The sequence below is a fragment of the Eumetopias jubatus genome, unplaced genomic scaffold, assembly GCF_037043125.1.
Source record: "Eumetopias jubatus isolate StellerSeaLion01/CBP00866 unplaced genomic scaffold, mEumJub1_p1.0 scaffold_2, whole genome shotgun sequence".
NCBI lineage: Eukaryota > Metazoa > Chordata > Mammalia > Carnivora > Otariidae > Eumetopias > Eumetopias jubatus.
In genome coordinates this window covers 200401196-200416863 of record NW_028274808.1, presented here as the reverse complement: position 1 = coordinate 200416863, position 15668 = coordinate 200401196, and the positions used below count along the sequence as shown (strand labels likewise).

The 15668-nt window shown below is 44.8% G+C and overlaps 1 protein-coding gene across 2 annotated transcripts in view; it reads left to right on the top strand.

Annotated features, from left to right (window-relative positions):
• HTT (huntingtin) overlaps positions 1 to 15668 on the top strand; it is a 133128-nt gene that overhangs the window by 39987 nt on the left and 77473 nt on the right. Inside the window, exons 10-21 of one of the 2 annotated variants that reach the window (XM_028087305.2) lie at positions 685 to 732; positions 3187 to 3267; positions 4854 to 5215; positions 7862 to 7985; positions 8256 to 8374; positions 10334 to 10445; positions 10983 to 11120; positions 11964 to 12122; positions 12212 to 12309; positions 13380 to 13519; positions 14517 to 14580; positions 14831 to 14931. In XM_028087305.2, the coding sequence (XP_027943106.1) occupies positions 685 to 732; positions 3187 to 3267; positions 4854 to 5215; positions 7862 to 7985; positions 8256 to 8374; positions 10334 to 10445; positions 10983 to 11120; positions 11964 to 12122; positions 12212 to 12309; positions 13380 to 13519; positions 14517 to 14580; positions 14831 to 14931 (1546 nt within the window). The remainder of the gene's footprint in view (positions 1 to 684; positions 733 to 3186; positions 3268 to 4853; positions 5216 to 7861; positions 7986 to 8255; positions 8375 to 10333; positions 10446 to 10982; positions 11121 to 11963; positions 12123 to 12211; positions 12310 to 13379; positions 13520 to 14516; positions 14581 to 14830; positions 14932 to 15668) is intronic. The other variant, XM_088021246.1, reaches the window with a different exon arrangement.

Sequence of the window (15668 nt, the reverse complement as noted above, 5' to 3'; positions counted from 1 at the left end):
AGGGTGCTGCCCTGCCGCCTGACCACTGGTTTTCCTCCAGTCCCTTGAGAACTGGAGTAAGTGGGATCCCTGAAGCATGGCCTTTAGAGCTGGCTTTGGCCCAGAGGAGGCTTCTGGGGCCTCTGTGGACCGCAGGCCTCCCCTGAGCTGATTTAGTACAGCATGGCCTTTACTCAGCGGCATTGGCGACCTAGAGATGTCGCTGCTGCCTCGTTTGAACATGAATGTTTGCCTGAGCCACGAGCAGAAAATGAGGGTGTGCCTGTCCACGTCTTGTGTACTCCAGAACCCTTTTCTCTGTGGAATGCATGCCACACAAATGCTTGCTGGAAATACTAATGACTAATGATTGTTTACAAGGAAAATTTATATTTGATTAGTAGTTGACCAAGCAATTTGAGATTTCTAACGTTTTTTAATTTGACTTTTTAAATGCCCGTTATTTGAGCTTCTGTGACATTTTAGGCCGTGTCTTTAGAACTGTGTATTGGGTGTTGGTGTGATTCTCGTGTGTCAGGATTCAGGTGTTGCAGTGTGGTGTTTAAGCACCACCTGTGGAAATACGTTTGTTCACACACTCTGTAGTTTTAAAGTTGAATCACGCTTTTTGAAGATTTGCAAATGTCTTCTGCATTTTAGCTGCTTGTTACCTTACTTTCATCTGTCATTTTCTGTGATTTACAGCTGGAGGGGGTTCTTCATGCAGCCCTGTCCTTTCAAGAAAACAAAAAGGTGATTATTTCAGAAATCAGAGTCTCATGTTGAGTCTCACTGCTTTTTCTGTATTTCTGTAATGCTGTCAACTGTGCTCATACCTCTTCTCCACGGAGCGATTGTATGTATAAATGTAGCTGGGGGCCGGAATGGTTCTGTAGGGCGGTTTTTAAAAATTGCTTGTGAATCAAAATGACTTTGACAGAAATTTCTAATGCTTTAGGTCAGGGGTCAGCAAACTTTTTCTGTAAAGGGCCTATTTTAGCCTTGTGGGCCTTCCTGCCTCCTCTCTATTCGGCTGTCTTGTGGCAGAAGGCAGCCACGGGTCATGCTCAGCTCACGGCTGTGGCTTCCTTCCCCTGAAACTGCATTTCCAGAAATAGGGCTGCCCTAGTTTGCCTGCTCCTTGCCTTAGAGACTGTGTTATGTTTCGTAAAGGTAACTTAACCTTTCCTATGAATTCTGTGTAACATTAGTCAGGAATGATGTTTGGTTAATTATTTGGTTAATTTGGGATGATGATAATTTTTCAGCCATATTTAGCTATGCACATGCCAGAACATTCTGATAACAATTTATTTTTATTAAAGGGTTTCTGATCTCTAATCGGATAGTTTTAGGACACATGAACACTTTTTCACCCCACCAATTGTTTTCTTTTCCGGTCTGGATTTCCATAGGAAAGAATTGCTGCCATTTTCTATTTTGAAATCTTAAAAGATGAATCTTTTTAAGAATTTATTGAGGTATAATCGATATACAACATAAGAATATTTTTTTGTGTCATGAGTTGAGGGTTTGGGAGCCTAATGCCTAGTATTACTCGCAGTATTGAATGGAACCTTAACAGGACTAATATTCTGGCCTTGACTGGGTTAAGTAAACATTTCCTAGAACCTAGAATCCATCATATTTGAGCCTTCATAGTGTAGAATTTTAATCAAGTGTGAGATTTTGGTGAAACACTGAGGTTGTTTGAAGGCCACCGGCTTCCAGGCAAAGTCGGTCTTTCTGTTCCTGAAGCAGGAAGGGACCATGACTGAGGTGCCTTGTTGCTTAGCCGCCTTCCTGGGCGGTCCACCGTTGAGATGAGCTGTTCCTTCTGGGTAGGAAGCTGGTATGTCCTCAATATCTTTTTTGTGTTTTTAGTGGTTTTTTTTGTTTTGTTTTCCTTTTGCATCGAGAGCTGCACTTTTAAGCTTTTTTTTGTTATAGTTGCAAAAGTCCTTTTTTTCTCCACGTGAGATCTTGCAGATCTGTGAGAGAACAGCAGAGTTGATGTTGGATGTGGGATGAGGGCAGGGACTGGTGTGGTGGCCTGGTGGCCCTTTTGGTGGCAGCTGGGACCTTGCACCTCTTGAGGGGGGCTCCTTGGAACAGGGGGGCAAATCCTGATTCTGAGGACAGAGACTGCTCTCATTAACCCCTCACGCGCAGGGTGGATTTTACTTGCTTTCTCAGGGCCAGCCACTTGTTCTGTAAGGGACGACCCTGTTACTTAGATAAGCCAACTTGCTGTGTTAATTTTATCTAGATTTTGGGTTTCCTTTGCTTTTTCTTTGCCTTTTTTCCCCCTTTAATGTCACATCAGTATAGATTTCTGGAAGTTGTCACACCTATGACCTATTCCTTGGAAAGTAGTGAAGTTAGACATTGGAAATGGCCAATAATTATTTCTAGAGTGTCATTTAGTGACCTTTACGTGTAAAGTAACCATAATGATAACTGTCATGATATAATTAGTCCAATTAAATCATGTTAAGACTTTTCCTTTTTTCTTATCAATATAACATAAATTGATATAATTTGGAAACCAAGAACTGTAAAATATATTTTTACAACTCTGTAAAAGATGAACTATTACTCCATCTTCCCAGATCATGCAGTGCTCAGTTCTGATTATTGCCATAGAGTCTGGCAGCTTAAAGGAGAACAGAGTAGAAGTGACCTGTAGGGTGACAGTTCTGTGTATGAACTCTTTCTCTTTTTAAGTTTTTATTTTGATTCTGGTTGGCTAGCATGCAGTGTTACATTAGTTTCAGGTGCCCAGCAGTTAGGTGTACACTCTGATTGCCATCGAAAATACGATGTGACTGTCCTAAGGGCTAATAGAATTGGTTCTAGCCATAGCTTACAATCTTTAAGATCAAATAGTAATATAAATTATCCAACATTAATACAGATCTAAGTCAGTAAATACTTATTAATTATTAAAATACTTGGTGTTATAGTTTGAGAATCATTGCTTTTAACTTTGTGCTGTATAGGTTTATTGATTTTAATAATATCTAAATATAATACCTTGGCATTCTTTGCACACTAGCACACTAGGGGTATAAAAATACTTTATATTTACCGTATGAGAGAGTGAATTAAATGTGCTTGTGATTTTCCACTTAGAATGTGCATCTGTTTGATTTTTGAAGTCCTTCCTATAGCAAGCTTAAGGATTCTTGCTACATCATTTCCTAGGGAAAGTGCTCTTCGGAGAAGCAGCGGCCTTGGAGGATGACTCCGAGTCCAGGTCGGAGGGCAGCAGCCCCGCCTTCACAGGTAGCTCTCAGGGAGGGGCAGTGGTGCCCCCTCCCTTTTTTCTGGCCCCTTCCCTGCCCCTCTCCTGCCCCTTATGAGGGACTGTGCCCCTGGGGACAGCAGTGAAGCCAGCTTGCTCAAATGGTGGCTAATTCTCACTCTTTTTAGAACATTTACTTTGAAACGTGTGTGTGTGTGTGTGTGTGTGTGTGTGTGTGTTTTCTTGCATCAAATATTTGCTCTTTTCCTTGACTTAGGCTCTTTTAAAATTAGGTTTATGCTCCCTGAGCGTAAGTCTTCTTATGTAGTAGGGGGTGGTAGATAAGTGTCTCATGAATTACATGGGTTATGAGGGGAAAATGGGGTTAAAAATTGTCTGTGGATAGCTTAACTAGAAAGAAATTTACATTTCTTTTCTTTTCTTTTCTTTTTTTAAGATTTAATTTATTTATTTGACAGAGAGAATACAAGCAGGGGGAGCAGCAGGGAGAGGGAGAGGGAGAAGTAGATTCCCCACTGAGCAGAGAGCCCAATGTGGGGCTCGATCCCAGGACCCTGGGATCATGACCTGAGCTGAAGGCAGACGCTTCACCGACTGAGCCACTTAGGCGCCCCAGAAATTTACATTTCTTTACAGATTTTTTATTCACTTTATGCGAGAGAAGTATTGATTAATATGCTAATAATTGGATTAAATGAGAGTGGTTTGGACTGTATAATCCTATCCAAAAGAATATTTTTAGACAACTGAAAATAAGACTAAAGTATTTGGGAAGGAGAATGAATAATTCTGGTGGTGATTATTTATTCACTTTTGTAAAACAAATTTTTTTTTTAAATTATAGAAGTAAAAAAAGAAAAACAAAATTACAGCTCTCAACAACATTATAAAGCTCAAGTGCTCACTGACCCAGTGGTCTCTAGGCGAGACTGCTAACACCTTGGTGTAGATCTTCTTGTAGTGATTTTTATGTAGTGTGTGGCTTTTTTAAATGAGAATTTAAAAACCAAACTAGGAAAACATGCTGCAAATTTGCCCGACAGGAGGGTAGGACCGGCAGCTTAGAGGTCTTGAACAGGGTCTGGGGAGAAGGAAAGCCCACATCAGAGAGATGGTGACTTTCTGTCGTTTCTGAGCATGGCCTTCTGAACGAGTGCACCCGACCAGGCTTGTGCCTGACCCGGCTGCCTGTGGATCGCAGAATCTTTCTGTGCTGCTCCAAGCTGAAGCTGGAGCCATTGCTCAAGGACTTGAAGTGGTATTGTTACCGAGCATACTTCAATTTTTACAGTGGAATACCATTTGAGAATATTCATATATATAGCATTTAAAAAATATCTACTGATAATCCTTATTTTATGACTGTGACATGGTAATAGAGTAAAAGGTGAGTCAAGAATACAGTAAAAAGCAATTTCAGTAATATTTGAAGGATGCACTCTTGTCTTGCTTTTGAAATTTAGTAGTTCATATTTTCACTGTATTTCATGATTTTTTTCCAGTTAAAACATTTGGTGACAGTGAATTTTGGGGTATTTTTTAAGCATTTGACCCCTGTTGAAAGTTTTCCTGGCCCTTTGAGGAATGAGTGTTTCTTTGTCTTCAGCCTCAGTCAAGGGTGAGATTGGTGGCGAGCTGGCTGCCTCTTCCGGGGTCTCCACTCCTGGCTCTGCCAGTTCAGCCACCGACTCTGTGGGCCATGACATCATCACCGAGCAGCCCCGGTCACAGCACACGCTGCAGCCAGACTCGGTGGATCTGACCGGCTGTGACCTGGCGAGTGCTGCCACCGATGGGGATGAGGAGGACATCCTGAGCCACAGCTCCAGCCAGATCAGTGCGGTCCCGTCCGACCCGGCCATGGACCTGAACGATGGCACCCAGGCCTCCTCCCCAGTCAGCGACAGCTCCCAGACCACCACCGAGGGGCCTGATTCGGCTGTGACCCCTTCAGACAGTTCTGAAATTGTAAGTGGGTGGGGAGGGCTCTCACCTGCAGGCGCAGACCTAGACCCTCCTGCTCATTTCCCTCTTCCCATCTGACCCATTAATAAGAGAGCAGAGGTCACCAGCTCAGGTCATTAATGGGGAGGTCAACCCCATCTGAGACCCTCCCTGAAGGCAATGGCCGAGTGTCATTTGTGTTGAACATGGAGGGCAGAAATTAGGTTAGTTGATGATATGAACTTTGCTAAAATTGAATGCATTTTAGATTCTTTAAGAACTTGGTTGGGCATAGATTAAATCATTTAAAAAATCCATAAGGAGCCTATTTATTAACAGATCTGTGGTCTTAATGCATTGCAATTAAAAAATTAATATTGTGTATTTAACATTTTTTTTTGGCTTTTCAAAACCTACAACATATCCCGTCTTATAGAGCATGGATTTAAGTATTTCTGGTCTCTGAGCTAGTGGACAAGAAGCTCCTTAAGGATGGTCTAATCACCAAGTTTGGTAAAAGTGATAGAGAATTTAACACTCCGTTTTTTTAAAAAACAATTCGTACTATTAAGTGTTCTGTTACCATTGAATAGATTTTGTTAAGAACGTTTTTGTTTTGGTTTGGTTTGGTTTTTGGGTTTTTTTATGTGGATGAATGCAGAAGCATTGAATGACAAATCATGAGATAAAACACTTGTGTGTCCCTGTTGAGCGGTTGTCATGTGGATTCAGTTTCCGATGGCCACGTGGATTTATACCTCCTCACGTGGAGAAGTGGGCTCACGGTTGGGGTTTTTAACTAGAAGACCTGGAGAAGGGTAGGACCCGTAATTGGAATAGTGGGAGGGGATTTTCAGTGAGGAAAGCGTGAACAAACTAGCCGGCACGCAGGGGAAGAGAAGGTTGGGGAGGGTGCTGGCTTAAGTTGGGGGGGGGGATTCTGCTGTGTGTTTATTGCACCAGCTTCCATGGGGGATCTTGCCTCTTCACAATGGATGATTTCTGGTGGATTTGTTAGAAATAGGAATGAAAGGCCATAGGAAACTCTGAAAACTTTTTTGGTCTTTTGAAATCACCCCGTTGTTCACTGGGTAACAGTGCTGGGAATGGGGCCTCTGCAGGTCTCTCTGGCCTGTAGAGAGTGAACATCTTCCCTTGGTAATACCCACATTGGTGGAGTTCTTTTCTGGTTTATGGGATGCTTCCATGTCTGTTAGGTAATCATTAATTATTTGCTGAACAAGTGTATTGAGCATCTATTAAGTTCCAGGGATTGTTCATAAGCTGGGGATGAAGTAGAGGGCACAATGTACAAAACTGCTCACATGAAGCTAATGTTCTAGAGTTGGAGTCATGAAACTCCTTCCCTGTTGGGCTGGACAGCAAAGATCTGTGGCTTTCTAAGCCACACAGCCTCTGGCACATGCTCCTCTGCCCCTGTGGTGTGAAAGCAGCCATTGACTATGTGTAAATGAACTAGCTTTCCAGTAAAACTTTATTTACAAAAACAGGTGGTGAGCCAGGTTTGGCCATTAGGCCATGGCTTAACTACCCCTATTCTGGAGTGTGTGCATATGTGTGGGGGGGGCAGATAATAAACCAGTAATCAATCAATAAGTAAACAAATATATAGTCAGATGGTGATGAGTGCCATAGAGAAAAAGAAACAAGTGAAGGGGTTAGGGGATTTCCTCATGAGACAGCCCAGTGTGATGGCTGAGGGACTGCTGCTGGGAGCCACCTGGATGAGAATTTTGGCTTGGCCATTTCCCAGCTGTGTAGCCTGGAGCGCTTGTGTCTCTCTTTGCCTCCGTTTTCTTATCCACACGTGAGGGTAGCAGTACTTGCACTGTAAGGGGGATGAGACATATAAAGTGTTTTTTGATTCTGCGTGGGGTGTAGTAAAATATTCAAAAAGTATTGCTTTTATTATGGTAAAATTTTTCATTTTAATATATATTTTTAACTGAGGTAAGGTTTTTTGGGTAAACTGATTGGGAGAGTGGAGGAAATCATTCCTTTCTTGGTTGATTTTGAACATGCGGCTTGATGTTTTTTATTGAACTCTAAGGATTTGGAATGACTTTTTAAAAATGATACAGAATTTATTTCAGTTACTGGTAGTGTATTGAGGTTCCATCACTCAGTTTTTCAAGTAAATTACATGAGATTTCAAGTGAATGTGAAAAGTTTTGCAATATGGAATCATAATCCAAGTTTATGGCCAGGTATATGATATATTGTGTCCAAAACTGAGTTGATTTAGTTCTAGCAGTTTAGAAGCTAACCTAGTGTAGTGTTGTGTTTTTCTAAAAGATTTTCCTCATTGTTGACTTACTGTAAAACTTGCTTGTGAAGATAAAGATTTTTGTTTAGATTTTTTTTTTTTTTAATATCACAAGGAGAAATTTTCAGGTTGGAATTTCTTTGGCATTTTTATAGTCGTAAAGCTCTTTGTAACGTAATAGCAATGTGTGATCAGTGAAGCTTGATCATTGACGTGCATGCATCTCCGTGCATTTCAGGAAATGACCTTTGTGTGAGTACGTGAGAGTATGTGAGATGTGGTCCATGTGATTTCTGGCTTTGCCTTTGCCTTTCTGTGTCGGAGAGCCTGTCCCTCGGTGATGTCCCTTCAGAGCCCTCACCAGCCCCTCTTGAACTGTGCAGGTGTTAGATGGTGCCGACAGCCAGCATTCGGGGATGCAGATCGGACAGCCACCCGACGAGGATGAGGAAGCCACGGGCATTCTTCCGGATGAAGACGCGGATGCTTTCCGAAGCTCTTCAGTTGGTACGCAGACTTAAGCAGTGTGCTGTGGGATGGTCTTGTTTTCAACCCTGACATCTCAATTTTACCTTAGCTTCCAAGGAGAAATCTTTGGGTATCTTTGTTTTCTGAGTTGTAAATAGCAAATGAGGAAGGTCAGTTGAGGAATGACTGTCCTTGTTCTTGATCTAAATCCTGTAGTTCCATATGGACTTTGTATAAATAAGAATATTGGTTTTTTTTTTTTTTTGATTGGAAACTTGTCACTCCATCTCGATTTCTCTGATTTTGAAGCCCTGCGGCAAGCACATTTATTGAAAAGTATGGGCCACAGCAGGCAGCCCTCTGACAGCAGTATAGATAAATTTGTCTCCAGAGATGAAGCTGCCGAACCAGGAGATCAAGAAAACAAGGTGAGACATTTAAGCACGAGACCACTCGGCATTCTGAGTTCGTGTGAGTGTTTAAAATCACTCTGGTTACCGGGCGCCTGGGTGGCTCAGTCGGTTGGACGACTGCCTTCGGCTCAGGTCATGATCCTGGAGTCCCAGGATCGAGTCCCGCATCGGGCTCCCTGCTCGGCAGGGAGTCTGCTTCTCCCTCTGACCCTCCCCCCTCTCGTGCTCTCTCTCTCTCTCTCTCTCTCTCATGCTCTCTCTCAAATAAATAAAATCTTTAAAAAAAAAAACAACTCTGGCTACTGTCCGTGTGCCTTGCTTCTAGCTTTCCCATCTCTGAGCTGCTCAGCTATTTCCCCTTAAATAGTGACCCCCTTCCTAGGTGTGCTCTTCTTTTCTGCCACTCCAGGTACTACCCAAATCCTTGAGAATTGCCTGAAGTTCTGCTTCCTTGAGAGTCCTTCCCAGACAAATCTGCCTTACACTGATTGCTACCCCACCTGATTTCTTGGGCCATTCATTTGACGATCATGCGTCGTCTTGCAGCATTTCTTGTTTTTGTTCATTGAATGATGCATTATTTGTTTATGGAGGTAAAGTACATATGAAGTTAGCTGTTATGACTGTTGTGGAATGGATAGCTCAGTGGCCATCACCACCCTCCATCTCCAGAACTCTTTTCCTCTTCCCAGATTGAAACTCTGTCCCCCTTAACCACTAACTCCCCATTCCTCCCTCCTCCCAGCTGCTGGCTCCCACCACCTACTTTGTGTCTCTGTGGATGTGACTACCCCAGGAAGCGCATACAGGTGGAACCATGCAGTGTTCTTTTGTGACTGGCTTATTTCACTGGGTATAATGTCCTCAGGGTTCATCTGTGTTATAGCAGGTGTCAGGATTCCCTTGCTCTCTGACACTGAATAATATCCCACTGTGCAGATGGACTCCATTTTGGTTTTCTGTTCATCCGTTGATGGGCAGTTGGGTTACTTCTGTCTTTTGGCTGCTGTGAACATGGGGATACAGGCATCTCTTCAAGACCCTGCTCTCAGTTCTTTTGGGTATACACCCAGAAGTGGAATTTCAGGGTCCTCTGGTAGTTCTAGTTTTAGGTTTTTTTGAGGACCCTCCGCACCGTTTTCCACAGGGGCTGCACCAGTTTGTGTTCCCACCGGCCGTGCACAGGGTTCCAGTTTCCCCACGTCCTCTCCAAGGCTTGTCATTTTCTGGCTTTATTTGAGCGTAGCCATCCTATTGGGAGTAAGGTTGTATATCACTGTGGTTTTGACCTGCGTTTTCCTAGTGATGAGTGATGTGGGACATCTTTTCCCATGCTTACTGGTGATTTGTATGTTGTCTTTGGAGAAATGTCTGTTCAAGTCCTTTGCTCAGTTTTTAATCAGGTTTGGGCTTTTTTGTTGTTGTTGACTTATCCATTGAACTGCTGTAAGTGTCTTGTCTTCCCTTAATTTTAAATTCCTTGAGGGCAGGAAACAGTTTTTTGTACTTAGTTCCTCTGTAGATGCTCAGTCATCCTGTAGCTTCCGCACTTCCTCCCAGGTCCCGCTCCAGCCAGGTCTGCTCCCTCTCAGCTCTGGGCATTTCCAGGGCTCTTGCTTGCGCTTAAGTAGCTTCCCCTTGTCCTATAGATGGTGGCTCATGCTGTCCTTTGCCGAGCAGCCTCTCCGGAGTGCCGGCTCCCAGCTGCCCTGTCTCCAGAGTGCCCTCCCTGCACACTGAGCTCATCCCTGCCACCGCCCACGTGGCCCTGCGGCTTAGCTGCCTCTGACCGCACTCTGATTCTGCTCCACCGTGGTCTGTGAGGCCAGGCTTGTGTGTGACAAAGATGGGCATCTCTGTGTCCCCAGCACCTGGCATAATTGCTGCTCTGGACCTGTTTGTTAAACACACTAGTGAGTGAGTGTATGGGTTCCTTGATCCTAAGACAAACAAGCGTCACTTTCTTTGTTGTAGCCTTGCCGGATCAAAGGTGACGTAGGACAGTCTACCGACGACGAATCTGTTCCTCTTGTCCATTGTGTCCGCCTTCTCTCTGCTTCATTTTTGCTGACTGGGGAAAAAAATGGTAAGTGTAGAAAGGCAGGTACAGGTGGAACGTGAGGAATGGCACGGAGGGCACTGGGAGAAGGAAGGGAAAGTGGGGCGTCGGAGGGGGATGAGCCACGAGAGACGACGGACTCCGGGAAACAAACTGAGGGTTCCAGAGGGGCGGGGGGCTGGTGAGCCTGGTGCCGGGCATTAAGGAGGCACGTACTGCAGGGAGCACTGGGTGTCGTACGCATCAGAAACTAATGAGGTATTGTAGGGTGATTAACATAACATAATAAAATTAAAACAGACAAACAGAAAAAACAACAACAAAGAAGAAAGGCAGGGACAGAGCTGAAGGAAATACTGAGGTCTCAGGGTCAGCTTGGTGACTGATTCGTGCCTCATTGCCGTGGCAGAGGGAGGGCCTAGAGTCTGGGCCGAGCGGCGGCTTTCGCTGACTGATGGGAGAAGGGAGGGGCTGATGGGGGAGCAGGGTTGGTGGGTCTGCTTTTGTTTCTGTGGAAACTACATGTTGGCTGCTTTGAAGGTGACCTCGGTGGTTTCCTTGCAGTGCTGGTTCCGGACAGGGACGTGAGGGTCAGCGTGAAGGCGCTGGCGCTCAGCTGTGTGGGGGCAGCCGTGGCCCTTCATCCTGAGTCTTTCTTCAGCAAACTTTATAAAGTACCTCTTGACACCATGGAGTACCCTGGTATGTTACAAGTTCACGGCTTGTCCCTCATGTTTAATCCTTCAAAAACTATGTCAAACTGTCTTGGCTGTTTTAGTTTAGAGTAGTACGTGTTTTGAGTTAACTTGTGGTATTTCTGAACTGAGTTGTAGCTCCATATAAAACACATAAATAGTAACGTTTTTGCTTTTTGGACTCCCTGTCGATGCAGTTGTTTCCTTTAAACACACATGATGAGACAATAGATATGTGGGAATGTAAGAGCCACTTTACATACATATTGGATTTATACCAAAAGCACAAATTGCGTATAATCAAAATTGCTTTGGGTCACACTCTGTGGGGCCAGATGTTCACACTCAGAGACAAGCGGGACCCGAGGGCGAGCAGAACAGCAGCAGATCCGGCCCCTGTAGCACACACGCTGGGACACTCTCTCCTGTTGGAATAAATGGGGGTGGGGCTGCACTTCTAAAATAACCCTCCCATTCCCTCCCTTTCTTTGGGCGAGGGAACACATTTGTGCTTTTGAATTCATATTAGGTAAGTGTGGACTAGTTTGAGTTTCTCTAGTCTGTTTTTTTTTTGAAGTGAAATCTTGGAATTTTGATTATTGGCCTGCAGCCTGGAATTATAATCCAGAACATTGATTGTGTTGAAGTGGTATCAGAGCTGTGATGAATCTAGAATCTTTAAACCCCACAATATTTTCTTTACCACTCATGGCTGTCACATTCAAGTCTCTTCTGGATTTGGATTGCCTCCTCACCCTTTTTTTTTTCTTCCCTGAGAATGAAGCTTTTATTCTGAGATAAAAAATTGATGGTAGGGGCTTGTACAGTGGCTGGGCATTTCTCTCCACAGAGGAGCAGTACGTGTCAGACATCCTGAACTACATCGACCACGGAGACCCCCAGGTCAGAGGAGCCACGGCCGTTCTCTGTGGGACCCTCATTGCCTCCATCCTCAGCAGATCCCGCTTCCAAGTGGGAGACTGGATGAGCACCATCAGGACCCTGACAGGTAACAGCAGAGTTTTCAGGGTATCTTCTAGGTAGAATGCCCAAGTTCAAGGTTACATAAAGGCACTTGCTGTTTGCTCTTCTGGTCAGGAAATACATTTTCTCTGGCGGACTGCATTCCTTTGCTGCAGAAAACTCTGAAGGATGAATCTTCTGTGACTTGCAAGCTGGCTTGTACAGCTGTGAGGGTAAGCACGATCTTCTGTGGGAATCGGTTCTCTGGTTAGTGGGGATCTTACCATTGTGATAACTAAAATTGGGCTTAATACTAAATAGTGCTAGACGTTCTAAAACTGTAAACAATAGTAAACGTGCATGTGTCCATCACTCCGCTGCAGAAAGAAAGCATCACCAGTAAAGGTTTATTTAATAGAGTGTGGTGTAAGTTTCAGTACTCAGTGTTTCTTTGAAATGTTCCTTTTCCTAAAGGGTCTATTTAGAAATATACTTTGCCAACACGAAGGGTAAAACCTGTTGAATTAAACACCACTGGCGCTCTCGGGCCCACAGGGCGGAGTCAAGGGGAGTCTCGAGGTTATTTAGTGACCTCTGTGTTGTGTCCCTGCAGTGCCTCCAGCCTTCACGCGGCAGCGTGGTGAACCTCTATAGATTAGCTGATCAGTAAATCACAACTGGCCGATCAACAACAGCAAAAATTAACCCGTAAAAATCAAAGCAAAAACCCAACAGTTGTGAAATGAATAGGATACCGTCCCTTTTGAAAATTTCATGGCCAGAATTGTTCCTTAGTTCCAAATGTGCGCCAGGTTTCAGTCAGTCTGTTTCTCCAGGGGCACAGCAGGTTGCTGGCCCCGAGTCAGCCCCCATCTGCTGTATAGAAGTGCCCACGTGTGCACTGAGGGGTGGGAAGGGCGTGGCCACGGGGGCTATGCCGTTGTTGGGGGGCTGCGGCGTACACGGCCGCTTAGCAAAGGGCACGGGTCCCCTGTCGGACCGGGTCTGAGACTTGTTTTAGAATGGAGTCGTTTACCCCGATCCATGGTCGTGAAATTGGTGTCTGGGAGTAGAGGCCGTGCCCACGACAGCAGAGGAAGAAGGAAAGTGATGTGGAAGGGACACATTCAGTTTTAAACTTGAGTTAATGCCATTTCTGAGAGATGTGGGAAAAATGCAGCATCCCTGCTGTGGTTAGAAGAAGAGGAAACGGGTATATGGAGGCGTTATGTCATAACTGTCAGGAGGCAGTGATGGCACGGGGTTGACCCCGACGCCATCCCGCGATGGCCTTGTCTTCCAGCACTGTGTCATGAGTCTCTGCAGCAGTAGCTATAGTGAATTGGGATTACAGCTGATCACCGACATGCTGACCTTGAGGGATAGTTCCTACTGGCTGGTGAGGACAGAACTTTTGGAAACTCTTGCAGAGATTGACTTTAGGTAAGTGATGAATCAGGTTCCTTAGGTCTGTAAACCCAAGCTGCTGGGAGTTCGAGCCAGGAATTGAAAGGCCTGGGTCAGTTGCTCCTAGTACTGATTCGTGATGGTCGTCGAGTAACCTGTGAGTTGGGAATCTGGGTGGCGTGGAGAGCTGATGCTGGTTTCCTCCTCAGCTTGCTCTGTGCTTGCAGTTTTAAAATACGGGCAGAGGAGTAGATCTTTCTGGTGGTCTCAGTCATCTGAGCATCCTGGATGGCGGGAACAAGAGAACTCAGACTTCTGTCACCCCTGCTTGTGTGTATAAAAGGAATGTCGTCCTCCTTATACCGAACTTAGGTCAGACAGCCCGTCTGTGCGGTTGCAATTAAAAATAACTTGATGCCTTCTGCATTTTCTAGGAATAAGTTTGGTTTAAGATGTTTTCTTTCAGTGCTCTCTTTTAGAAGGGGAAATTTCTTTTATTACCCAGGCATTTGGGTGTTTTTCAAGCCGCTATTGTAGAGTGCTCGTTATGTGCCAGGCTCAGGGCTAGTGCCCTGAGTGGTTAGTGGTTAGTTTCTTTTTACCTCAGAACATCTCCGTGAATGAGGGGTTCCTCTCAGCTCCGCCCGCTGGGAAGGACCCTGGGGAGGGGGCAAGGAACCTGCCCGAGGCCATGCGGGGCTCCCCACAGTCCATCCGCACTCACCTTCCCTGGTGGCTGAGCTCACTCTGAGGCCACTTGGAGTCTCTCACAGTAATAGACAGTGATATGTATTTTGAAGAAAACGGTTTACTGAGTCTGAAATGAGGATGGGAATATGAACTCTACTTACTTAAAAACCTTCGTCCTTCTGTGGGTCTGACGAGGTGTTCTCTCTCCGGCCTTCTCGGTGGCTGGCCCAGCCCCCTCTGGAGCAGCCGCCTTCTGTGTCCTGTGTGTCAGGGTCGTGCAGGCCGACGGTGGGTGTCTGTGGACTCACTAAATTGTTTCGTGTTAAAAATGTTCTTTTGTTAGGTTGGTGAGCTTTTTGGAGGCAAAAGCAGAAAACCTGCACAGAGGGGCCCATCATTACACAGGGGTAAGCAGTTCATTGTTGTGAGGCCGTGTCGTAATTTCTAGGAGTTGCGCTTTCCCGGGGTGTGGTTCTCCTCTGAGCGCGCTCTGTTCTAGATCGACTGTGCGATTCACGTCTTGACAGTCGTGTTTGTTGTGTGTGAATTTAAGTCTGGTGATCGTGAGTTCTTCCTCACTGGCCTTCCAGAGTATCTTACCTGAAATTGGGTTAAAGACAGACGTCATATCTAGTTTTTTTATCCTTCTCTCTGAAGCTTTTAAAACTGCAAGAACGAGTGTTGCATGACGTCGTCATCTATCTGCTCGGGGACGAGGACCCCAGGGTGCGGCACGTTGCCGCAGCAGCTTTGATGAGGTATTTACCACGCATTTTCTCTCTTTGCTCACTTTCGTGGTGGAAGTGCTAGGTGGTAGGAGGAGGGGAGCTGGGTCATCTAGGGAGTAGGTCAGCTTTCCCAGATCCTGGCGCTCACTTTCAGCTCCTCTGAAACTATCAGACAAGATACTATTTACCGCCCAGGAGTCAGAAGTGAGGGTGAAAACAGGGCTAGCCTCCTGCTGTAAAAGTGATGCGCTTTCACTGTCAGAAGTTTGGAATATAGAGAAGAGCACGAAGAAGAAAATAGAAGTCTCCTTCAGTTCTGTCACTGGAGATAATCACTGTGAACATGTTGAGGTATATCCTGTGTACGAGTCTCTTCAGAACTAGGACCAAGTGTACGTGTAATTTTGTAATCTGATCATTTCCACGTAATATCTTATTACATCTTCCTGCTGTGAAGGAAGTGCTGTAAAAAAAACCTGTGGCCACCAGTGATGTCTAGGGCCGCACCCTGTGCGCAGATATGTTCATATGTTTGTACTGAAGTGCATGACGTGTCATACAGAGTGAGATCAGTGAAGGCTATGCATGCTGTTTCAGAAAGAGAAATTGTAGTTAGTGACCAGTAGTTTATTCTTGTAGTTGCGATAAACTTTCATGTAAATATTATTTGATTGGGTGCTAAGTTTTCTTTGACTTAGATAATGATAATGCTCATGAATACGGTTATACACAAATGTTTTTGTGTACATTTTTTTCCTTAGAATTAA